General features: G+C 45.3%; 1 protein-coding gene and 1 long non-coding RNA gene across 3 annotated transcripts in view; one reads left to right on the top strand and one right to left on the bottom strand.

The window, feature by feature from the left end:
- Nucleotides 1-15,546, bottom strand: part of LOC104014589 (alpha-2-macroglobulin-like) — a 40,001-nt gene extending 24,455 nt beyond the window's left edge. Inside the window, exons 1-10 of the mRNA XM_087764956.1 lie at nt 15,254-15,546; nt 10,008-10,191; nt 8,995-9,151; nt 8,384-8,436; nt 7,668-7,688; nt 4,653-4,821; nt 2,653-2,737; nt 1,802-1,925; nt 933-1,047; nt 688-797 (exon numbers count right to left, since the gene is read on the bottom strand). Of these exons, the coding sequence (XP_087621082.1) occupies nt 688-797; nt 933-1,047; nt 1,802-1,925; nt 2,653-2,737; nt 4,653-4,821; nt 7,668-7,688; nt 8,384-8,436; nt 8,995-9,151; nt 10,008-10,191; nt 15,254-15,513 (1,278 nt within the window). The 5' untranslated portion in view covers nt 15,514-15,546. The remainder of the gene's footprint in view (nt 1-687; nt 798-932; nt 1,048-1,801; nt 1,926-2,652; nt 2,738-4,652; nt 4,822-7,667; nt 7,689-8,383; nt 8,437-8,994; nt 9,152-10,007; nt 10,192-15,253) is intronic.
- Nucleotides 14,560-20,864, top strand: LOC148054735 (uncharacterized). Of its 2 annotated transcripts, XR_015706385.1 has the most exons (4): nt 14,560-14,981; nt 18,204-18,284; nt 18,692-18,843; nt 19,946-20,864. It is a non-coding gene; the product is annotated as an uncharacterized LOC148054735 (long non-coding RNA). The 2 variants fall into 2 exon arrangements; XR_015706384.1 differs by having other exon boundaries at nt 18,692-20,864.
- Nucleotides 20,865-24,297: the final 3,433 nt, after the last annotated feature.

Raw genomic sequence — 24,297 nt, 5'->3', positions numbered from 1 at the left:
ATCTGATTGGGCCAGAGAAATTATCTGTTAGAACTCCAAGTTCCTCAGCAGGTTTTAATTCCCCTGGCCAGCTTCATATGGGATCTCCACCACATACCATCTGCCTCTTGGTTCAGAAACTCTAAGTTCAGGCTTGTGCCTCGCCCCAGTCCTTGACTAAAGCTACATTGAAGGTAGAACTACACCCGGCTCTTTCTCCTGCTGTTCCCATCTGGTTAACTGGACTTCCTTGGTTGAGCTGAGTCCTGACTCATCACTTTACATTGTCTGGTGATCACTGGACTGTTGGTGGAACCTGTTACTCTCACCATCCCTGCTCTGCTCAGTCTGGTTGGGTACTGTGGGACTGTGCCCTTGTTGATGAGGTCACTACGCCTACCTGTGTTGTGGTCACCCTTTGCACCTGGATAACGTTCCCTTGTGGAATAGCCCACACTTGCTTCTCCCTGGTGTTATGTGGTCTCATGTGTCAGAGCAACAGGCCTTCTGTTCTTTACTGGGCTGACTGCCAGAAGGTTCAGGGCCACGTGTCTGTTAGAGTGCCCCAACTGACAGTAATTTGTCTGCCTGTGCAAAGCCAGAGGAAGGTGGACCGTGTCATCTGCACACTGATATTCCATCTGATGGGATTGTGCACTTGTGAGTTTGCTATGCCATTCATTGTCCAGGGTCTCAGAAGTTCCCTACCCTCCCAAAGAGTGGGATCCCTGGTCTGTACTGAGAGTCCAGCAGGTCAAAGCTGATTTTGCTCATGATGGATGTGATTCCACAGGAGCCTGTTCCAGTCATCTCTATTCCTGAGAAAGAGCACAGTAAAGAGAGATTATTAATGAATGGTAGCATTTCTAGACATGTCACTTCACTTTCCTCATCTTTGCCAGGCCCTCCTATTATGGCCTGCCATCACTTTGCCCTCTCCATGTGATACATACCTGTGCCATCTTCTGTGATCTTGCCTCGTACCTCAATGCTCATCTCATATCCCCTGCGCTGGAGCTGAAATATCTTCGTCCTTACTACACTAGAAACACACCCACGAGCGTCTGCCTAAGCAGGGAATTGGAGAGAAAATTGGAATGCTGTGAACAAATTTGGTGCCTTGTGGGACAGGAATAGACACCCCAAACCCAACATGCTTCTGTCACAAAATCCCAGCCTATGTTCTAGGGTTGTCTGCAAGACCAGAACTTGTTTACAGGCTGTTTCCTAGTGTTTCATCCACACATTTTCTGTGTTCTGTGAGGTACTTGACACTCAGTTCTCCAAGGCACTCACTGATTTCCTTGTTAACTCCCTCCTACGTTAGTTTTGTTTTCCTTCCTGTTTCTTCTGTTGTCTTCACTCTTTTCCTTGTTGCCCTTTCTCCTTTCTCCTGTGTTTGACCCGTATGCAATACTGCCTTCTTGTTTTCTCCTCAACTTCTTTGCTCTTTGCTCCCTGCCAGTCCCCCCACCAGTTACAAAATTATTTCACAGATTCTTTTCTCAGTTTGGGGATCAATAGCAGGGACCTCACAGATGCTAACTGGAGATTCGTCACAAGTTTCAATGCGGTCAGGATTTCACCTGCGGGGTTTTCTTCATCAGTTCTGTTTCCAGTTTAATGACCTACCTCTTAAGAATGCCTTCATCTTCGAAGATCTGTTTTTTCCTGGACAGACTGCTATCTCTGATGTCCTACTATCTCTGATGTCCTACTATCTCCGATGTCCTACTATCTCCCAACAGTCACAGATTTGGCCTCCTTTAGACAACGTATTGTCCATTACCCATAAGAAAGACATTTTAATATTGGGACTCACCTGCCTAGTGAATTCTTCACACACAGCTTCTGCTTCTTTTCCATAACAATTTGAAGCAGAATGGGAAAATTTCCGGCACACTTGGACATTCACCAAACCAGGAACAGGTTTCCCATAGGTGTACCTATAATCACGAAATGTTAAACAATATATTAGATGAAGAGAAAATCAGTGAGAGAATCACACTCAGACACATCTCCTAAAAGACCTCTGTGGATGACTTCCTAATATTTCTTCTTAAAGGCTGACTAATCTGATATTTTAATGATTCTAGTGATCATGTTTCCATCATTTCATGGTGAGATTCTTCCATCATCCATTAGAATCCGTTCTAGGTGGGAGGCCTCTGCAGGAATGCAGTAAAAGATTGTCTGCAGAAAATTATTTCAGCAGGGCGTATCCTTGTATCACAAACTCCTGAGGGTTCAGTGAAGAAGTAGAAATGGAACCAGGGGCTCAGGAGGACCAATTTATGAGTTAAAAATGAGAATGCTGGGTTTGCAACACCTGTTTAAGTGATGTCTGATCTGACATCTCTGAGTATTTGAGGGTTCAAGACTGGCAGAGAAGCTCTAACTGAAGAAATGTAAAGACAGAAGAGAAAATGTACAATAAACTGGGAGGAGAGAGCTGCAGATTGGTTTCACATAATCTTTTAAGGAACATAGCAAAGACCCTTCACTTTGACTGTTCAGGCCAAGTAGCAGGCTCAGGTTTGATAGGGTGGAACAAGCCTGCACTAGATGTCTGGGAAAAGTATGAAAAGCCTTCCCCAGCTCTTCTTTCAGTTCTCAGTGGAAAGGAGGAGTGAAGGATGAGCAAGAGAGATTTACTCCAGCTCTGTGACTCACAGACCGCAGACAGACACTGGAAGCTCCATGTCCTTAATGGTGATCATCTTGGGCAGCTTCACCAGGACCTCGTACTTGGGCAGCACTAGATGGGAGAGAGAAAGTCTGATATGAGAAGAGTGATGGAGAGCTGTGTACTACACAGCAACCCAAACATAGAGCCAGGATCATCATAACAGGAACGTTCACCTCTCTATGGTCTGCAGTACAGCTCTGCTACCCCTTCCCTAGGTTTTCTCAGCCTTCACCACTGTTTTGGGTTTAAAGGGAATTTAAGGAGGGTTGTAGCCCTTGTCCTCCCTCATTTGCAGCACATGCTCATGTGATCCCATTGACACCACACAGGTGTGTAGATCCCCTACATATGCCCGTTCAGAAGGACACACTGGCCCTGCGTGTTGTGTTCCATATTTCATAATACATAATTTGCAGCTAAGACTTGGAGTATCACATTCACCACCTGTGTTATTTACCATGTTGAAACGGATCAAATCACTGATTGTTTCTTACTGGTCTGGAGATCCCAAGCTGCTGTTAGGCTCACTAATATGTAGCGTGTGAAAATGTCCTGCATGTCTAGACAGTTCTAGGGAATCTAGACACGGACTCTCAGGTCTATATTTTTAATTGGATGAGACAGCAATAATGCCTCATATAAAGGGTGGCAAGCAAAAGGCATATTTTTCTTCTGAGTATTAAGTTACGTCCCTCTTCCCATATTGCATCCTGCAGCCCTCAAGCCCAGGACTGGACTGAAGCATGTAATGGCCTCCTTCCAGGTGGTGCACCTGAGTTTTTTTCACGGTGCAAGGAAATAAGAGCAGGGAGGGTGCACACCCAGACCCAGGAACTGGAAAGCAACACTGGATTATGCAGTTTAGACATAAATTTTCCCCTAGGATGGGAGGCGAAGCTCAGTGTTTCAACCCCAGGGCACATTTCCTCAAAAGGTTGTAAGAGAATTAGCAACAGGGGAGATTCATGGGAATAAGACTAAAGAACAAATAAAAGAAAAATTACTTTAGTGTGAGGCTAAGAAAGGGACACACATCTTTGATTTTGGGGGGCGTTCAGAATGATCTTTGTGGGAGGAGGCACAGCCCAGCTGTCACCATGGCAGGCCAAAGCCTATAACCTGCTTTGTGTTCAGATTATTTGCCATGTTCATACTAGCCACCATGCCTGACTTTGAACCAAATAAGACAGCTCCCATGGACTCCAGTGTCAATCTTCTTTGGGTCTGCACCTTGCATGTTCCAGAAATAGCAGGTTCTGAGCAACTCACTGGGTCATTTGGGCTTCATGTACAACTGGGGGGAGCCCGGGAGTGCAGAGCACAGGCCAAGCAGCCTCCTCAAATGCACACAGCCTAGCCAGAGTCTGCATCTACAAACACCTGAGAAGCTTTATTACAGAGCTGGGGGTTAGAGTGCTCCCTGGGGCAGCACATTTGTCCTTACTCAGTCTCTACTACCAGACTGTTTGCATCTGCTTGTAGCATTTGTGGAGTGTTCTTCTACAAACTGAAGCTTTCTACCAAACATATTTTCTAAGCTCTTGCAGAAACAAGGAAGAAGAGGAAAAAGAGAGAGGACTACAAGTGGAGAAATGGAACTGATGCAGATGATGAGAGAGCAAAACAGGGTTACCAAAATATTGTCATCTCTTACTCTGTATCTAGTGCTACTTGCAACAAGCTGGTGGACCAAAAAGCGACTAAAACAAAGTCAGCTAAAACTGGTGCCACAGGAAACCTGTCAGACTCTGTACTCCCAAGAGCCCTACGAGCAAATACAAGCTCAGGCAGGTTGCAGAGATGCCATAAAGTGAGCAACCACCTCTGATACTCAGCACCTTCTTGGTCAGCCCCTCCGAACCCCATTGCCTATGTATGCAGTCCCTCCATTCTCCATGCCATTCCCAAGAAATCCCAAATCGAGAGGTCACAGTAAAAGGCATTGCTGTCAGCCCCACTTGCAGCCCATACCTCCTCTCCTTACCATATTCCTCCACGCTGAAGGGGTGCTCCACATGGGATGAGAAGCTCTTCTGCACAACTATTTTGTAGGAGCCTTGCATGGGGTCTGAGGTGAGGGGGAAGGAGAGTTGCGTAAAGCCGGTCTCTAGTTCAACCTCTTGCCATTGGTACACACGATTCCTCTGGGGATCCTGTAGGTGAGGATAACTCAAGGTCACAAGACAGTACAGGATGCTCCCAGGGACAGAGCAGTGGAGTTCCCAGTATATATACATCCTGGCTGGGAAATGCCTAGATGTAATTATTCAATAACTGTGAGGATCTGTGAGCCCTTACCTGTCAAATCTGCATAACTAGAATGCAAGAAAACTTTTTAACCATGGAGGACCTGTGTTGTCTCCCCCTCAGCTCTACCTGCATGTTTACGAAGTATGGGGCCAGGAAGCTGGGAAAGACAGACTGGCAAGGTAACAGGACAAAGAGATGGATAGCAGGAGTAAGTGGAGCACAGGGAGAAAGAAGGGAAGTTGCAGTCTCCTTCACTTGCTATACAGCCTGCTAAAAGTTTTTTTTCCATGCCTGTCTGAGTACCAGTGCATAATCTGCTGAGGAATGAGACACCTGATCTATCTATGGGACTGAGAAATACACATGTGTAAGAGTCCAAAGCTTGTGGTGGGGTGGGGGAGTGGGGACAGGAACAGAGGAAAGTATATCCCACATATGTGCATCCAGCTGAGAGCTCTCCCTTCTTGCCTCTTGCTCCTAATGCTGGAGCTGAAATCTCATCACTACTACTACAGCTGAGTGTGGCTTATTATGAACTGTCAATAGGCTGTGCTCCAAATTCATCAGCTCAGCCCCAAAGTTCTTGTAGAAGTCATTGAACCAACACAGTGGTGCTGCATAGTTTGATGCACCCTTTCCAGGCTCCTCAGCAGGGTAGTTAATGTTTACAGTCTTTCATTTTCTGCCTGCTCTTTGCATTGTACCTTGGCTGTCACCAGAAGTCTATTTACTCTAGATAGGTATGTGACTCAAGGTATGTGTCTGTGTGCATTTACTTCACTGGGATTTTATCTTAGGGCTTAGGGAAAAGGGGATGTGAATGACATCCTTCACTTGGAGGTCATCGGTCAGGGGGCAGAAGAGGGGGCCTTCTTCCCAAGAAGCACCCTGGAAGGAAGGCACAGTCAGTAAAACACATCCCATGGCTCTGACCAAATCCTCTTCATCATCACGTTTCAAACCCTGCTGAAAAGCTCACCACTTATTGTGAGGGACACCACTGGGCTTCATTGGAAAAGGAATTCAAGGAAATGTTTACAGCTGGACTTGTGATCTTGTTGCCATTTCTGTGATGTATTTATAGGGAAGGCCTGAAAGTCAGTTTGGTTTTCCTCAGAAAGTTTTTTTTTAAATGACAGAAACAATAGGTCAGGGTAATAGTTCAGAAACAATAGGCTCATACTAACTTCTGCCTTTGTGGCTGACTACAATCAATTAGTGACATTAAGGGTGTGTGGACTGATGAACATTTATTTCCTTAGCACTGCTGACTTTAAGCTGTCACCTTTCTTCACTCCTGCCACCTTTCCGTTGGGCCAGTCCAAATTTTGTGCAAGCATGTGGTAAACTGCACTGGCAGATCTGATCTGGCCAAAAAAATAGCCTATTTTCTGCCAGATGAGTTTCCCACTCTACAAGACTGCCTCATAGACATCTGTGAAAGCCAAACAAAGGGCAGTGCTGGACTGAGAAGGAGCATTGAGGAAGAGAGAGGTGATGGTGGGGATGAAGGGCGAGGCCTGCAAAAGCTGGCTTAAAGAGCATGGACAAACACCATGCCTCACAGGCTGGAGCTGAAAACAGAGGATGGCCTTCCTAGTGATTTAAAATTGAAGCCTTTTATGGTACTGACACAAAAAAAAGATTATGAAACTATTCAGCTTGTTAGGGAATGGCATACGGGATTTCTGGAGGCAGTGGACAGGATTTATTTCTTCTTGCTCCTTTCATGAAATTGCTGTACTCAGTCAAGTATCATATCATTGAAAGGGAAGGGACCTGTTCTACAACCCAACAGAAGGTAGTTCTGAGATGCTCTCATCCACCTGTTATCCCACACCACACACTCTCTTACTCTTCTTTCTCCAAATATTCACAGACTGTCAGTGGCTCACCAGCTCTGCAGTTGGTTGCTGAGGGGAAGAGAGAGTGACAGCACTCTGACAGGAGGGTAGAAAAGAGGAGCATAGCCTGTTTCTGGCCCACCTTATGCCTTCCCTGTTTTGACAACACTCCCAGCTCTAGAGAGAGACAGTGCAGAGTGGAGATAGCAACCCCAAGCAGCAAGGAGCAATGACAGGACTGACTACATAGGACCCATAATCATGCAAACCAACTTAAGATTTGTGCACACTAATTTCAGCACTGGTTGTGCTGCTATCGTTACTTCAGGATCCATTGCTGGGTCCTTCCCATCAGATGTCCCAGATAATAATTGTAAATTTTGGTTTCTCAGCTGAAAAAGTGAGTACTTGAATCATTGACAGAAACATCCTTCCTATTAACTTTTGTCTGTCACTGAAGTTCAACCGTTAAAAAAAAACAGACAAAAAGGGCATGCTTGGGAAGATAGGGGACATCTACTTACACAGTTTTGTTTCTTTAGGCTTGCTGGTTTGTTTAACACAGTTCTGTGGTTTCAACCACACTTGGCAGACAGAAAATCTTAGTTCTGCTTGGGAAGAGGAATAAGGCATTCTGATATGACCTCTAGGCAAGTGTAATTCTGTTCACAGCATGGCTTGCACTGATTAACTGTTTTGTTCCTACAGCACATTCCCCATTCAAAGAACCATTGTTGGAACTTATTTTGATGCCCAACTAGTCAGCCTTCCTTTACACAAGGGAAAAAGGTCATGCGCCTTTGTTTTTTCCCTTGCACCTCAGCCTGAAAACACCACTGTTGGACACTACTACCTCTGTGCCTGCACATTCTGCTGAAATAATAGACATGTAGTTATCCACTCACCTGAACATATACAAATGGAAACTGTGGGGAAAGAACAAACGAAAATCAGCGTTAGAAATATTAGTCACATATGGATGGAAGCAATTTCCAGATTTGGACTGAAGGGCAGAAGAACAACCTTCTGAGAAGTCCTTTGGGTTCTTCCTTTTCTATACTTGCTCTATTGCATTAGTTCTTGATGGTTAAGGGAATCTCTTCTATAATATTTTAGAGCCCCAACTTTTTGTCTTACCACAGTATGAAAATGTGATGAAGTAAGAGTTTTCAAAGAACTTGTCTGCATGAGGAACTGATTGGACTTACACCCCTGACCAGTTCCTTAAAACCAAGTCCTTCTCTTGCTGCTCTCTCTGCCTCTAAGCATGTGGTTACCCATGTGGTTGCCAGAAACATCTGCACATCTATCACTTCCAATGGAAACTTGTTCCACCCATTTTTTCAGTAATGAGATCCCTGCCTGCATGCTTAGCCATATACATTCCTTTGCAAATCTGGTTTTAAACACCTATATCCCTTTGAAAAAGGGGTTACGTTTCTCAGTCAATAGAGACAAGTGGACTGTGTCCCAGGACAGGATATGGAATGGGTTAAGGATGTTGTGAGTAAGAAAGGATCATATGCTTTAAAGGCTGTCTTCAGTGGTTCTGGATAATGACAGCAATGGTGTTAATTGGGAATTAAGCCTCCTGGTTAACAACAAAGAATTATGGCTCTACCTTCTCATTCAGTGGGTAGAAGTCTTTGTCCAGAGAGATGATCCGAAACAGAACTGAAAGGTGTAACAGAAAATAAGGAAATTCCACTGTTAAATTTGTAGCCATTACCAGGAAATGTCAGTGTTTCAATAATTTATAACTCAGATTCATTCCATGGATCAACAGGCTCTGAACTGAGATCTCTAAGTTATGGAAGCAATTACTTCAGGCTCTTTGTCTTGCAGATGGTGAGAGGCAGATAAATTTAGAAGGATAATCAGGTCTTGGCTGAACTGAATTGTCCCTTGGGAGTGCCTGTCCTGCTTTGTTGATTCAGGTGGAGCCAAGGGAGACTATACTTTGAAGTCATCCAGATTTGTGCCTCTAGTTGAGCAGAATGAATCTGAGTCTCTGCCTACATCTGGCTGAGATGCTGTGCCTGCAGGATGGAGAATAGGAATGATGAAGGTACTACATGCCCTAGATCTCAGCTGATAGAAATAAGATTTACTGAGTGCTGTAACTTCCCCATGAAGAAGTCTGAAAACTTTAATAAAAGTATGGGACCTCTGGGGAATGAAGCCCATAAGATTTTCTGCTATCAGAGTCAACACTAACCCAATTCCCCGTACCTGTCTGTCCGGGCTTGTAGATGGGTTTGTCTGTCTGGACGAAGACCAAGCTCTCAGAATTCTTGACCAGCACTGACTTGCGGCTCCTGAACTGCAGTGTCGCCCCCTTCACCATCACAGTGAGAAATGCCACTGATGTGCTATTGGATTTTGGAAGCTAAGGAAAATGAAGAGGATAACTGCTTTACTGATTCACCCCATTACACTAAGCCTTTGAAGGATGGAGTATTAGCTAGGTCTGAAAGTTCCCTAAAGGGACACCAAAGACTTAGTGCTGGAAGCAAGAGAAAAACATGATTTTCTGATATGAACTCAGAGGGCTTGTCTCCTCTGTCTCAAGAAAATCTTCTTTTTCCTTCAGGAATTGTTGCAACGATAGATATTCTCCATTCCCTTGAATTTTCTCCATGCTGCTTCTTTCTCTCCTTCCAATACTGGAAGCCTTTCCCCTTCCTTCATTTATACACTTTCCTTAGAGAAATACTGAATCTGATCTTGTTCCATCCTATGATTTATCAAAATGGAAATCAACACAGATTCATTATTCAGGGGGTGGGACCAGTTGCTTACATTACTCACCAACCAGCCTTCTGCATGAAATAATCACGAATAAGCTCCAGAAGGAGACAAATGACCTCATGGACCTCACTGTCTTTAACCATTCCCGAGTCTCTACAGTTCTCGTTCCATTTTGCTATTTTTCCTCTGAGGCTTATATAGATCAAACAAACATGGGATATGTTCTGTCAGTTCTAGGATGAAGGATCCCAAAAGATTTCTCTAAGCCCTGCATGCACAGAAATATCATGTGGGACATGGAATTCGATAACAGTGGAAAATTATTCCTCATAAGGCTACCACACTCAATTTTCCACATCAAATTCATTTTTTGTTTGGCTTAGCTTAGAAGTCTCTGATTGCAACATGTCTTATTTCTCATTTCTGGACTGTTTAGATCTACTATGCCACATCAGTAAACACGAGGGATCAGCCCACAAGGATGAGATACTCACAGAGAAAGGGATGCAGGTGAACACGTCCTTCTCCGACACCACATCATCAATCAAGCTCCTGTTTTCCCCTTGATACTCGAGTGTGGCACTCAGCGTCACAGACTCATTCAGGTGGGTCAGCTGAACACAGACCTTCTCAGGAGAATCGGTGTGTATGAGAAAGGGGAGTAGCACCATATACTGCCTAGGAAGAGAGGGAAGCAAGAATCAGAAGGATCAGAAATGTGAAACAGTTCTAAGGAAACAGTATTAAGTGGAAGGAAATTAAGAAATCAGCATGCCTAATCCGTTACTACCCCTGTGAACTGCAGTGCATATACACATGAGCATTCATTTTATTTTGGGTTTATACATATTAAACTGCCTAACTAATTAGCTGAAAAGCAGGAAAATGCTTGCAGTGGAAGGAACAATTTCTATACTAACAGAGAGTCCTTTACAAAGGATGTTTTGTTTGGCTTCACAGCAGGGAATAAGGACGGTGTGAAAGGTTCCAGGCTGTTAACTGATTTTTGTATATCCCACAATCTCCTATTGAGACTCAAAGGCATTTGCTAAAAAGGTTGAGCATTCAGCAGTTTTAGGGTTGAAAAAACCACCCACTTGTCTGGCTGCTCCTGTCTTTGCCTATCCAGGTTTCCAAATCCTTCTCATGCTGAGCAAAAATGTGAGTGCTTGCAGTTTGGAACCTTATTAAGATGAGCACACAAAGGATTTCAGAGAGTAGTGGTTTATTGCAACACAAGTGTACTTGCATCTTCAAAGAGCTTTTGACAAAGGTCCCTCACAAAAGACCCTTAAAATAAGCTGCCATCCAATAAAAGGGATCATTTTACTAATTTTTTACTAATAAATCAGATTATTAATTCTGACCTGGAAAGGGTAGGAACTAGTGAAAATCTCTGGAGTTTGTCTTGGGACCCCTGTTGTTCAATACACTTCCAAATGATCTGGGAAGTACAATTTTCTGATAATTGTCCAGGGTAAGAAAACACCTAAAAGTGACTTACATATTTGTGGAAAACTTTTGTCATATGGTGGGACTGTATAGCAAAAATGGCAAATGAACTGTTCATAAAAAGAAAATATTCAATAGTGGAAGAAAAAATTACCCCAAAGGTATATACGTTATCGTGTATATGCTGTATCACTAAGTGAGCTATTACTCCTCAGACATGAGCATTGTTGATCACTATTGGAAAATTCTCATTCAGTGATAAGTAACAAATGGACTGTAGAAAGTGTTCAGAAAGGAACAGAGGACAAATAAAAACACATCGTTTTGCCATTGTATAATTGCAAGGTACTTCCACATCTCACATATGGCGTGCCAGTTTGCTCTCATTTAAAAAACAGATTTAGTAGAAAAGATTCAGTGAAAGATGGCAGAGATGATCTGAAGTCTGGAATGATTTCCATAGGAGGACATAGATTAGGACTCTTCAGCCTGGAAAAAGGCATGACAGAAAGCTATAAAGTCATGATGTGCACGAAAGAAAGTACAGTTTGTTCGTCACCTGTGATGATGTATGTACTAAACAAGACCAGGTGAAAATATTAAACAGCTGGCTTAGAAAAAGTAGAAGGAAGCAGAGACTTTGTCACTAATGTACAAAATTAAATGGAGGAACTTAATACTATCAGATGCTGTAAAGCCCAAATGTTCAATTCTGGTAGGGACAGCTTGTGGCTCTTGAGCCTTCTGGTGCTCTCAAGCAATCCAAGAAGGGCGCATACACCCAGGCTACATCAGGCGATAGACAGCAGCCAACTGTCCTTCCCTGGGTGAGGAACAAAAGGAGCCAGCAGGTGCCACTGAGTTGGATAATTAGGGCCTTACCTGCATGTCCAGACAAGTGCAGGCCCTTAAAAGAAGCTGTCACTCCCCATGGGCCAGTAACTCTCCCAAGCATATGGTATCTGCCCTATGGCACCAGCTACATAAAATTTGGTGTGAGGCTCATAAGAGCAAGCAGATCAGCTGCTCCTGACATGAAGGTTATAAAAAGTGTCCTGGGTAAATTCATTGCCCAGAAATGGCTAGAAAACATAGCAGCACAGGTGTAATCTCTGCCACAATAAGACCTTGAACTTCTAATAGAAGCTCCATAAGGCTATAGCAGATGGCAAACTCATTTCCACAGTACCTGCCTTGCTCCTCTACTCTGTCGCTCAGCACCTACGAGTGGCCACCAGCACAGACAGAATACAGAGCTAATGTAGTCCCCTGGTCTAATGCTGGACCATTTTTATGGACCTGGTATTCCTTTTTCCCTGTGCACATTCAAGCTATCCAGATGCAGCAGCAGGAGGTTCTGGTGGCAATTCAGTCTGCAGGGTATATTAACCACTGTATGCATAAGAGGAAAGCTGTGGTCAGGACTGCTCATACCACTTTTCCATGGGCCCTCCACTGGGGAAGGCTAATGTGCACCTTGCCAGATGGTGCCAGCCCTGGAGAGAGAGATAGCTGGGCCCATCCAGGGCTACATTATGGCCTGGGCTCTGAGCTTTTGGGAGGTCCTAAAGCTACTGTGGAGGCAGTGGGACCCAGGCAGTACCTCCATGTCCCTCACCACCAGGCAACGGGATAAAATATGGCAAGGAGCCAGATGGCAACTCTGGTCAGTGCACACTGCTGCAGAAGCAGTGAAAGGAGGGAACTCCAGCCACCCAGGGAGTGACTTACAGCTTGTGACTATCTACTTGCTCCAGCACTCCCCTTCCTCCACAGCCTTTGCACCACAGATTCACCCTGTGCCTGCTTCCCCTAATCTCATCGCCCCTGCCCCCTGTCACTGGCATTGACAATCTGACTGTAATGTCCAGTCTACTGAAGGGACAGCGTGACCTAGTTCATGGGGAATTTGGCCTCATTCCTCTTCCTGTTCACTGTTCTGCTGAAATCTTGGCCAACACGCAGAACTTCCCCCTACACCGGCTTCCCTGCCTTTGAAACAAGGGTATGAAATACGCTGTTTATAAACCTCCCTTTAGCTGTTTTGGGATGTGTTGGTGAAAAGAGCTAGATCAATTAAAGTACTATGAGGGCTTTAAATAACTTGGGTCACAAAGTCCATATGTAGACGTTCCAGGGCAAAAACATCTGGGCTGCCAAAAGAGACCTCAGCAGCCTCCCTGCATGCAACGAACTGTTCTGAAAACAGAGGCAGTGACTCCGGCAGAAGCAGGCAACAAGGAGGGTTAGGAGATCCTAGAGAAAGTGGCTGAAGCAAAAATGATGAATTTGTCTATATATAGAAGGTAATATTCTAGCTTAAGATGGACTAAAGCCTGTGTATTGACTCTCAGCTACTTCCTGGAACAAACACCCAACCAAAGAAGGCAGTGAATTTCATCAACTCCATCGGTCCAGATCCACACCTTCATGACCTTGCATTTCTGACTGTATGCAGTATATTCCCAAGCATGTACACTGCATTGTAAAGTAGCTGGCATGCAGAACTACGTATCAGAATAGGAGAACGATACCTCCCATTGAATTCTTCCAGAACAGATCCAGAGCAAGAAAAAAAATCTTGCTGTCAGTATCTTGCTGTCAGTATCTTACAGTATCATAACATTGTTGGCTGCAAGGGATCTCTGGATGTCTCAAGCCCAACTTCTCTCCTGGAGCAGGACTGTTGCAAAGAACTCCATAGATGGAGTTTCCACCATCTCTCTGGGTCACCTGTTCCAGTGCTGCACTAACTTGGTGAATAAGTTTTTTTCTAATATATAGTCTGAACCTTAATTGTGTCTCCTGTGCAGCGAGCCACATTTGAAAGAGAAATAGCAGCAAGTGCTGCTGCTCAAAGAAGCTGCTCCCTGCTTGTGCTGGGCATAGGAAGCCAGCCTTGGTCGGAAGCTTCATTTTGTCTTCAGTTCAAGGGCGGCTTCTCTTCTGTGTTATACACAGCATCTGATCTACCCTTCAGCACTTAGAACAGAACCACTACCCTCACACCTACCCAGCAATTCACTGCTCAGACTCCCCTGCCTCCCTGCTCCTCAACTGTTCACTGGGCTCCTATCTTCATTCTGTGGATCCCAACTACACCCCTCTCTCCCCCACCTCTCTTCCCTTCTCTTCCTCCTTCTCCCCTCCCAAAATGGGGCTCAGGTCAGGGATAAAGAGCAGCATGTTGCTCACAGGAGGAAAGGCCTGAGCAGTACAGATTCATTCCCTTTCCCCCTGATCTTGGGCAGGGATGAATTAAGATTACGTAATTACTTAATTACATCAGATTACTGTAGGGGGACCAGAGAGCTCAGCCTGACCCCAAAGCAGACTTGGCTGGCTGACCTGCCCCAGAACCACCCAAACAGGGCAGATGAATGGAAGGTTGATGGTACAGTGTGAGTCAAAGGTCCTTTAGTCTGAGCCAGCCACCAGTTCACCTCTGACCACACAGTAAGCAGCAGCTGTAGCACTGCACCTTCTGCTACAGCTGCTAGCACTACTGTGGTGCTTGTGGGCGTGAAATCTCTGTAGCAAGCATTACGAGAGACTCGCGGTGGTAAGAACTGCACTTCTGCCTGCACAGCAAGGGGCACAGCATGTGACAACAGCCAGGGTCTGAAGAGGGAGACTGCTCCCGTCCAGACTAGAGGATCCGGAGCAATCCTCTCTGTTAGGTGAGGCTGGGGTGGGGATGCCAGCCTCCAGTCTGCCCATGCCATCCCAGGCTGCCCCTCTCTTCAGGGCCCTCAGCAGAGTGGGCACTGCAGCCATGCTGCTGGTCTGCAGAGCCCTGGGGTGGATGCCCCAGGGGAGGGTGCCAGCGCCAGGCTCCACGCTGGAGGAAGAGAATCTAGGTCACAGATCCTCTTTGGGAACAAGTACATCTGACGCTGCCAAGGGAAACAAACTGGCTTGAAAGAAACAGGAGAAAAGGGAGCAAACCGGCTTGAAAGCAACAGGAGAATGGGGAAAAATAACACAGTGATTGAAACAAGGATATTACAGGAAAGGTAAGTACATGGATTCTGGCATCAAGCCGACAAAACCCCAGGCACCTGAAGGCAGAGCTATTGGGGGGGTCCCAGGGCTGGACAACCCGGGGGTCGCAGGGTGGGAGTGGGGAGTACTGGTAGAGCTGTGCAGGAAGCTCAGGACTTGGCTAGTAGTGGGATGCAGGGCAGGAGTGGAAGAAACTGGCACAGCTGTTTGACAGAAAGGAAGAAAACTGAAGGAAAAAAGGAACACTAAGATCTCCCTCCCCCCCTCCATATGTGCAGCTTACGGTTCTGTGGTGGGAGAGGTATTTCCAGGAAGGAAAAAGAGGAGAAGGAGAAAGATGTTTGGTTTGCTGGGCAGCCTGTCCTTCCCCATGGTGCAGAGCAGGTCGTGGTGAGTCAAGCAGACACCCAGTCTGGTCCAGTGCTGCTGTTTTCCTGCACCTTGTGATTCCCCTCCACTCTCTGCTGGGTCAGCCTCTTTATAACTGCTCTCTGTAAACAGCCCAGGGGCTGGAGGAGATAAGGGCTGGGGGCCAGGGACCATCCGGAAACGGGGAGAGGCAGTAAGGAGGAGCTGGAACAGAGGGACAGCATTTGGCCAGAGACTTTCCAAGTGGGGGAAGGGTATTTATCGGATACTGCTTATATTAGAAATCTTTGAATGATTCATACCCTGCTTTCTTTAACCCATCAGAAATCCACAGTGTCGGGGAAATGAACTATGTTCAAGACAGGGTAATATTCCCTGTGGGCAGCATCCAATCACAGCACTCTGATATGGGTGCTGTGATCTTTTGAAGCCAAAAGCCGGGTTTATAGTTACTTTAAGAAAAAAAGAAAACCCACAGACAGAAACATTGCTCATATTATTATGTTAACAGAATACTGCAGTAGTTTGCTGACACAGTTGGTGACAGAGCTACTATGGGTTAGACTATTAATGTGAGGAATATAACCCAAAATGAGGTGGGGTATGGGTCTAGATATGGAAATAAGTTCTGTTTCCACTGTGAACATGCACAAATATTACACAGTACCATTGGGAGACATCCTTGCCTACCCAGCATGGTGATCATCTTAGTCATTCAGTGTTACCTGGAGCACAGATGTTCCAGGTGTTCCAGGTGGCTCCTCCTTCCCTTTGCCAGATTCAGATCTGTGCTGCTGTGAGTCATGTTTGTAACAAAAGTCACTCAGAAATAGTGCTGCTCATTTCACTTGGTCTTCTGCAAACCTCTGGTTGTAGCAGCTTATCCAAAAGTTGAATGTAGTAAGAAAAAAAGTTTACTAAATTCCAGCAGGTCTTTCAACAGAAATATTCAGTCCAAACTACAAGCACTCCCTGAGAAGCCTAACTAGGTGGGGTGTTTGCACCAGTCCACGGAAAACTGCAAAATCACAGCTGTAGCGCTGTCAGCATGCCCTGCAGTCCCTGTGCAGTGAAATGATTTGGTAACACTCTTTATAGAGATTCATGATCCCTATGAAGATTTTTGTTGTGTATGAATAACCCAGCAGAGAAAATACTTAAGCACAAACCACCTTGAATGTGTTTATGTGAAGCCACATTAATAGCAAAGGTTCTCTGTTCTGTGCAAGGGAGTGTATTAGATCACAACAGCACAGGCAGCCCTATTTGCTCTTTGCCTGAAGATTAAGCTTTGAAAAAGAGTGAATGTTAGGACTGAATGTTAGTTATACAGTGTATCTTGACTCTGATGTAGTAGCCAGAAAACTGCAGGGAAGAGCAGTGCAAAGGACCAGGAGAAATGTCTGGGGATGAAAGGAAATTTAAGAATGGTGTTCAAAAATCAGGCACAGTTTCTTGTGGAATAAAGTTTAACACCTTTTATAAAGCACAAAAGTTAGGAAAACAGTCAGGAGGCAGCCAGTGTCTGTTGGGGGAAGTGTTATATAAATGTCATATGGAGAAGGAATGAACACATGCTCACGCAAACCAAAAGATTTAGCAGATTATCAGTTAGAGATGGAAATACTGATAAAAAAGTGGTTGTGTAACTACCAAGTAATAAAAACCATCTAGATCTTTCTCCAGAAATGCCCCTTATTATCTGTCCTCTCACTCATCTTCGTCTTCTCCAGTAAATAACTCGTGCAAAAATGCAGTTTTCAAAGCAATAGTGTCCTGGGCATTTGCTGGAAAACATGACTCATCCCAAGTTGCCTGTTGTCATTCAGGCTGCTGTAAACTGAAACTAAAAAGAAATCCAAATGGACATATGCGAAGTATGTGTTGAGGACAAGCATGTAAAACTAAAATTCATAGATCTACAGGGCCATCAAAACCAGCGATTCAATGGAGATCCTATTCACTATCATCTTCTTCCTTCTACTAATCAATTTACCATCCACAAGGTATAAAGTACCTGCTTCTCAGTCCCCCAGGAACCACTTACCAGCTCTCTGGCACCCTAATGCCCAGTTTGCTCCACAAGCACTAACCGCCCTTTAGCTCAAGCAGTTGGTGATTCAGCTGATTCCTCTCTCACAAAGCTCAGAACAAGTGGTCTGAATTTGTACTTAGCTTGAAAGCTTTTGGGTGCTTTTTCAGACCTGAAGGAGAGATTGTGTGTCTGAAAGACTGGCTACTTCTTCCAACAAGGCTAGCTGGTCTAATGAAAAAGGCATGCAACATCTTTGCCATACGCGGTGATGGCTTCAGTGAACTGGCAGTCGTGATTTTAACCAGAAGAAAGATATTTCCTCTTACGATAATACTTCATACACCTGGCAGATCAAGAGACAATCTGTACGTATCTAATATCTTCAGTGACTAGTCCCCATATTAAGCTGGTACAAAACCTAAGTGAATCATTGTACCTAACTGTTGATCACAAAGAATTTAAATTAGGCCACATCACAGTAAATGGTTGATATAGCAAAAATGCCTAAATCTAATTTCTTATAATCCTCTAAGCAGAGTGGATTTCTGTATTAAATTATAGCAATTAATTTTGGTTCATCCTGCTTGAAAATGAATGATTACATGTTTACTCTTACTTTTAAAGGTAGCACATCTTTTGGCTGTTCCATAGAAGGCTTTTGAAACTTATTTATTTCCAATGCTAAATTAAAACTATAACATTATTCTATAATTTTATTTTGTTCCAAAGAATGCTTGGGAAAATTAGCTTAATTCTAGATAATTCTCAGAGAAGTTACAGAGATATACTGCTAAGTTACATGTGCTGATGCATTGCATTTCCTTTCCAGGTATTATCGTATTGAAATGGAGCAAGACACCACATCAGTAAGAAATGGATGCCATGGGGAGCACTTCTACTTTACCTCAATGTATCGTTATGACTATTTTTTTATTTTCTGGAGCATTTCATTCTCCACAACATAGAAAGACATATAAAATCATAGAATCATAGAATCATAGAATCATAGAATCATAGAATGGTTTGGGTTGGAAGGGACCTTAAAGATCATCTAGTTCCACCCCGCCTGCCATGGGCAGGGACACCTTCCACTAGACCAGGTTGCTCAAAGCCCCATCCAACCTGGCCTCGAACACTTCCAGAGATGGGGCATCCACAGCTTCTCTGGGCAACCTGTTCCAGTGCCTCACCACCCTCATAGTAAATAACGTCTTCCTTATATCTAATCTAAATCTACCCTCTTTCGGTTTGTAGCCATTACCCCTTGTCCTATCACTATGTGCCCTTGTAAAAGGTCCCTCTCCATCTTTCTTGTAGGCCCCCTTCAGGTACTGGAAGGCTGCTATAAGGTCTCACCGGAGCCTTCTCTTCTCCAGGCTGAACAACCCCAACTATCTCAGCCTGTCCTTATAGAAGTTCTCCAGCCCCCTGATCATCTTCATGGCCTTTCTCTGGACTCGCTCAAACAGGTCTATGTCCTTCTTATGTTGGGGGAAAATGCATATAGACTTTGTGTTTAGCTTTAGCTTTAGCTGTGATGTTATTGCCTGGGCTCCTTCTTTTATCACGTGAGGTACAAGCATCTCATGAAGGTCCTTCTACTGGCCCCGAGGTTGATGGTCAAGGCAGGTGGAATGAAGCTGGAGCCAGACTCTTCTCAGAGGTGCACAGTGGCAGGAGCAGAGGCAATGCATCAAGCTGCATACAGAGAAATACTGATGGAAGGAAAAAATGCTCTCCCTGAGGGTGATGCAACAACAGAACAGGTGCCCAGAGGTACCATGGGATAGCCAGCCCCAGACACCATCCAAACTTCATGGCACAAGGCCATGAGCAAGAGCGCCTGTAGAGAAAAAGACCATACTTACATGGCATAGGCATTTAAAAGATTTTTCCCATTTAGATTTGATGTTCATTTAGCTACAAAAAAGTGAAACCCAAATCACTGCCCCTCTCTGAATGGCTTTGCTAGAAGAAGGCAGCAGAGGGCTGTGCCAATGCCACATGCTGAATGGACCATGCCATACTTGCCCAGTGCAACACCTGCTTGCTGCGGTGGCTGTGTAAGGGGGCTCGCTCCTCCAGCTGTGCTTGGGGAGCGAGCTGGCCTTGCACTGCGGGGACCTTGGACCCACAGCTGGCTGGCTGAGCTGAAGTAGGAGGGAAGGGCTTTATGCTTGGCTCATTACTGACTTGCTGGGTAACACTGGGCAAGTCCAGGCCTCTCTCTGTGCCACACTTAAGCCAGATGTCATTTGGTGCTCAAGACACGGGTCTTTCCCCAGTGCAGAGCAGAGCTGGGATTCAGCTGATACGTGTTTGTCCAGATTTTTGAGATGGAGGATGCTACAGGAAAGCAAGACAAGAAGTCCTAATGGAGTATGAAGCAAGGAAATCAGATATTCTCATGTTTAACCCTTTCCCCTGCACCTCTGCTTTGTTCTGTTGCACCTTGTTAGGCAGGGCAGAGCTGGTCATGTTTGGCCCTTCAGGTCAGGGAAAGGGGTATGAGCCATGGTGCCGTAATGTAGCTGAAGAACATGCTATTTATCAGGACCCTTTTGAACACAGTGTCCTGCTACAGAGCCTGCCCTGGCTGCATTATACCACTGCACTTCCCTCCTGTTTTGGGATACTCTGCACTGGACGCAAGTGCTTGGAAGGGAATGGGACAAGAGCTTGCCTAAACAGGCAGGGGCTGTGAGGAGAGAGCCAGCTGTGCATCCCACGCTCAGCACACAGGACTTCCGAGGTGAGCTTTACCATGGCACAGACCTCGGGTCACTGAATAAGTGTGGACACACCTTGCCTTGACAGGAGGGACAGCAAGGGCAATCAGTGGGGCCTAGAGCTAGTCACTTCCAGTAAAGTGAAGTAGAAAACATGTGGCATGGTTATGCAATTGCGTCCGGTAATAACCCAGCCTTCACCTCCCTGTGGGTACTGAGCCAAAAGGCTGAAAAAAATGTGCAAGGTTAGCAGTTTAGTAGCATGCACGCAGAGCCCTGTCCATACACAGTATGGTGATTTTTATTCCCTCCACCTCTGCCCGCCTTGTTCATATTTACCCTCCCTTCATTCTCAGACAAGATCTTTTAAATCTCCCAGCTGTCACGTTATATACACAGTGTGACAACATGGGGTCCAGGAGCCCTGCTGAAATCATGTTCTTAAGGGAGGTCCTTGTTTGCCCAGCAGGAACACCGGTGTGTCAGGAAGGGGGAGCAGAGGACTCCAGGGCAGGATCAAAAGGCATCAGGAGACCGGTGTGTTGAGTTTGCAAAAGGATCAGAAAGGGGAAGAGTGAGAAGTTTCCTTGAAGGAGGCTTGTAGGTCCTGTATTCAATGTCACACATTGCTTTTAGGATTTTTTTGACCCTCAAAAGGAGACCCTTTAGGAGGTCGAGCAGAAAGAAGCCGTCTCTTGCTGTTGAGCTACAGGACTAGCTGACACAATGTTGTTTGTCCATGTCAAAAATCTTTTAGAAAACTTTTCATTGTAACTCCGAATAAAAAATTAAAATGTACATGACTGATGTTCCTCAGGAAGCTCTTCCCTCATGCTACACATTTCACAGCCAGTGGTACCAGAGATGCACCATGTTTCTATGATGTCACCTGTCTGATGAATCAGGTGGTGAGGGTCATTTGACTGCACATATGGCCCTACCTCCCTAACTGCCCAGCAGGTAGGTGACAAATGAACTCAACAAAGAAATGACCAGAGGGCAAGGCTGAGTTGTTTCCTCAGAGCATTTTGACACATCATCATTTCTTGACTGAAGGTTCCTCTGGCACATATCTGGTCTTCTCTCATCAGTGAATTGGTTGGTCATCACTCACACTTCATATTTGACAGAGGGAGGGTGGTAAGGAGAAGACCTGAACATCAACAAGTGGGTAACAAGATCTGGAAAATGAAAGAAGTCATACAACTGAGGTCTTGCTGTGCCATTGTTTAGCAGCTTGGCAGTATTACCTGTGACACTGCAGGGATCACAGAGGATTTGAGCCAAAAGATGGAGCAACCAAATTCCCTGGACCAAGGACTCCTTTATCTAACGAGAGTGCTGGGTAAGCAATTGAGGGGCCTAAGCAAGAGAATGCTGCTCTATTGGAGCTCATCTTTCCAGGGAGATCCATTTGTTTTCCCTCTAGATTTTGCAACCTGCCGCCCACATTATGGATGAGACTCATCATCTACAGCAGAAAAGCTTATGTTCAGTTTCCAGAACACGTGTGGTCGTTACAAGTCCTCTTCTTAACTAGGCCATGACATCAGCCTTTAGCAGATCCTCCAGTGTGAACTCCACATGAACAGCAAAGCAATTCCCATGACACAAATAAACTCTACAAAGAAGGCTTTAACACAAAGGGAAGTATGCTTAATAGAGCATTTTAGTCAAAGACGTTATACTCTTCGTTATCTCTTTTTTACTCATAAGAACCTGCATTTCAGAATAGCTTTTAAAGTACTTCTAACAGAGCCATGCGCAGAACCATAGGAGATCCAAAAGCTGCAGAGCAGCCATGAGGGCACTGGCAGACTGCCATAGTGAAGTTCTGAATTTCCCATTTCTCATAGTGTTGCTGACTCAGTCCAAGGACCTGCACAACAGTTGCAGTGGATACTTATATCTGTCTCTGTTTTCCGGTAGCTTTTTTAAACTGAGATGTGGAATACCAAGCACAGTAAACCAGCGTCTGTGCCTTTGAGGAGGCAGCAGTATGGTAGCTCGGACCACCTCTTGGGCCAGTGAGCCTGATTTTCTCACATTTGTGGAAACAGTTTGCTTAGCCTGTATGACTTGCCAAAACTAAAGTAGTTCTGACCTTCTGAGATGTAGGACACTCCCTGAGTCTCTGGGACTGAATGATATAATGCCTCAGGATTATTGGATTACAGAGGAAGAAATGACATTCAGTCTAGTGGGTGTCCCTGTCTTGCTTAGTCAAAAATCAATAAACTTGCTTCAGTTTCAGGTGTGTGCCACAAAACATATAGCTGAAAAAAGACACCCAGGTTCCAGAAATCTGGGAGGTGTTGGAATACATTTTAAGGAATATTGCTGTTCCCTGTGGGAGCAGGAGCCAGGGAGTACATGGCCTACATGTAAAAATCTGGAGGAAGAGTATAAGCATGGGATATCTATTAGATCTCACTACAACCAGCAATTAACTGTTTGAGTCACAGGATAAAATCAGGTAATAAACATTACATTTTCAGCATGCAGAGGAAGTGTCTGCAGTGGGAAATATGCTCTTGATGTTTTAATACTTCAGGTTTGGCCTAAAAGGAAAAGAAGGCTCCAAAAGAATGATAAAAATGCAGCTTTTTTTTTTTTTTTTTTTTTTTCCCAGGACCTTGTTTCTTCCCAGAAAACGATGTTTGGCTGAATGGAATAACATTTGGCCAGACCTGAGGGGGATTTTTATGAGTTCCATGTGGGAGGCTGAAGCCGTGGCTTAAGTGGCCTCAGATCCCCCAGAAAGATGCACATCCTGTATCCACATCCACTCAGCCTGCTCTCCTTTTCAACGTTTTTGCTGTAACTATTGATTTCTCTTGCTTTAGTCCAGTCTGATGCTGATGTAAATAGAGTCAGTTGCTACAGTTCGGGGTGTGTCAGGAAAGCAAAATTCACAGCCTTTCTTGCTTCCCTCCTACTGCCAGTGAAGTTTTAATTTTGGAACTTGGCGTTGAAATCTGCACTCTACCCAAAGCAATTTCATTCCCCACAAATTCCTCATCTGTGAAACTTAAGGAAATGGCTTTTCATGACATCAGTATCATGCATATCCTGGATGGCCAGCCCTGTGCAATTCTAAAACTCACATGGCTGATAGATCCTGTGAGTATTTGGCTACCCTGCTGCCTGCGGAGACTCAGACATCTGGTTTGTTGAGGATCCTGCCCTGGATAACTCAGAAGCACAAATCCCACTGACTCAAATTATTTAGTACCTTTTGCAAAAAAAATTGATTTGGGAAGAGGGATATTCTGTGTTGACATGATGATTAATTTTCACTGAAAAAAAATGCAAGTCCACACACAACTTTAGCAAATTTCCTGATGAAATAGATCCTTTCAAAGCACATACTAGTCCACAGCACTTGAACAGTTCTCATCTTTGCTTAAATTCTTGTTCACGCCCTTGCATGGCAGGTCCTTTTTTTACCCCCCAGTCCTACATGACAGATCCATCCGTCTCTCCCTGCTCCTGCATGGCGGATGGTTAGCCCCCAGTACAGCCCAGCGACCCCTGCCCTGAGACACACTAGAAATGAGCCGGTGTGGGGCTGGGTCTCACCGGCTGTGACCTGCGGCAGCCCCGGCCCTGGCCCTGCTCCCACTGCCTCACCCAGACGTGACCATGGGAGCCTGGCGGGGATGGGTGAGGGCTGCCAGTGTGGTTGTTGCTCCTGGGTAAGAGGAGCCACGTCCGTGTTTCTTCCCTGAGCCCTCCCGGTGCTACTCTACTCCCTCGTCTCCAGCCATGCCTGGCTGTCCCTTTGTCCCCTCTGCCAGGGTGCCAGTAGTGCCTGGATCACACTCTTCCCACCCATCCACTGACTCTGGCATGCTGCAGCCCAAGAGCATTTCTGTTTGCAGAAACCACCATGACTCCAAGCGTAATGAAGTGAGGGATGATGAGAGGTGCAGTAAAATGGGGATGCTTGTTGCTTGTGGCTGGGACAGGTCAACATGATCCAGGCTCTTTTGAACAAACTGGTCAGTCTGGTGGACTGGAGGGCCTGGCAGGGGGAGATCCAGGCTGTGGGACTGGACAGTCACCAGCCCCTTTCTTCACCCTCTCCCCTACTAAGCATGATGCAGAGTCACTGCACGATGTCCATACATAAACCCCTACTTCTATGCCACAGGTGCAGAGGCAGCACCCTGTCAGGGCTGGGGAAAGGTG

This window comes from Nipponia nippon, unplaced genomic scaffold (genome assembly GCF_047370975.1).
Source record: "Nipponia nippon isolate SJK-2023a ecotype South Korea unplaced genomic scaffold, ASM4737097v1 scaffold_3, whole genome shotgun sequence".
NCBI lineage: Eukaryota > Metazoa > Chordata > Aves > Pelecaniformes > Threskiornithidae > Nipponia > Nipponia nippon.
Note: the sequence above shows the minus strand (reverse complement) of the source record. Positions and strands in the feature narration are given on the sequence as shown.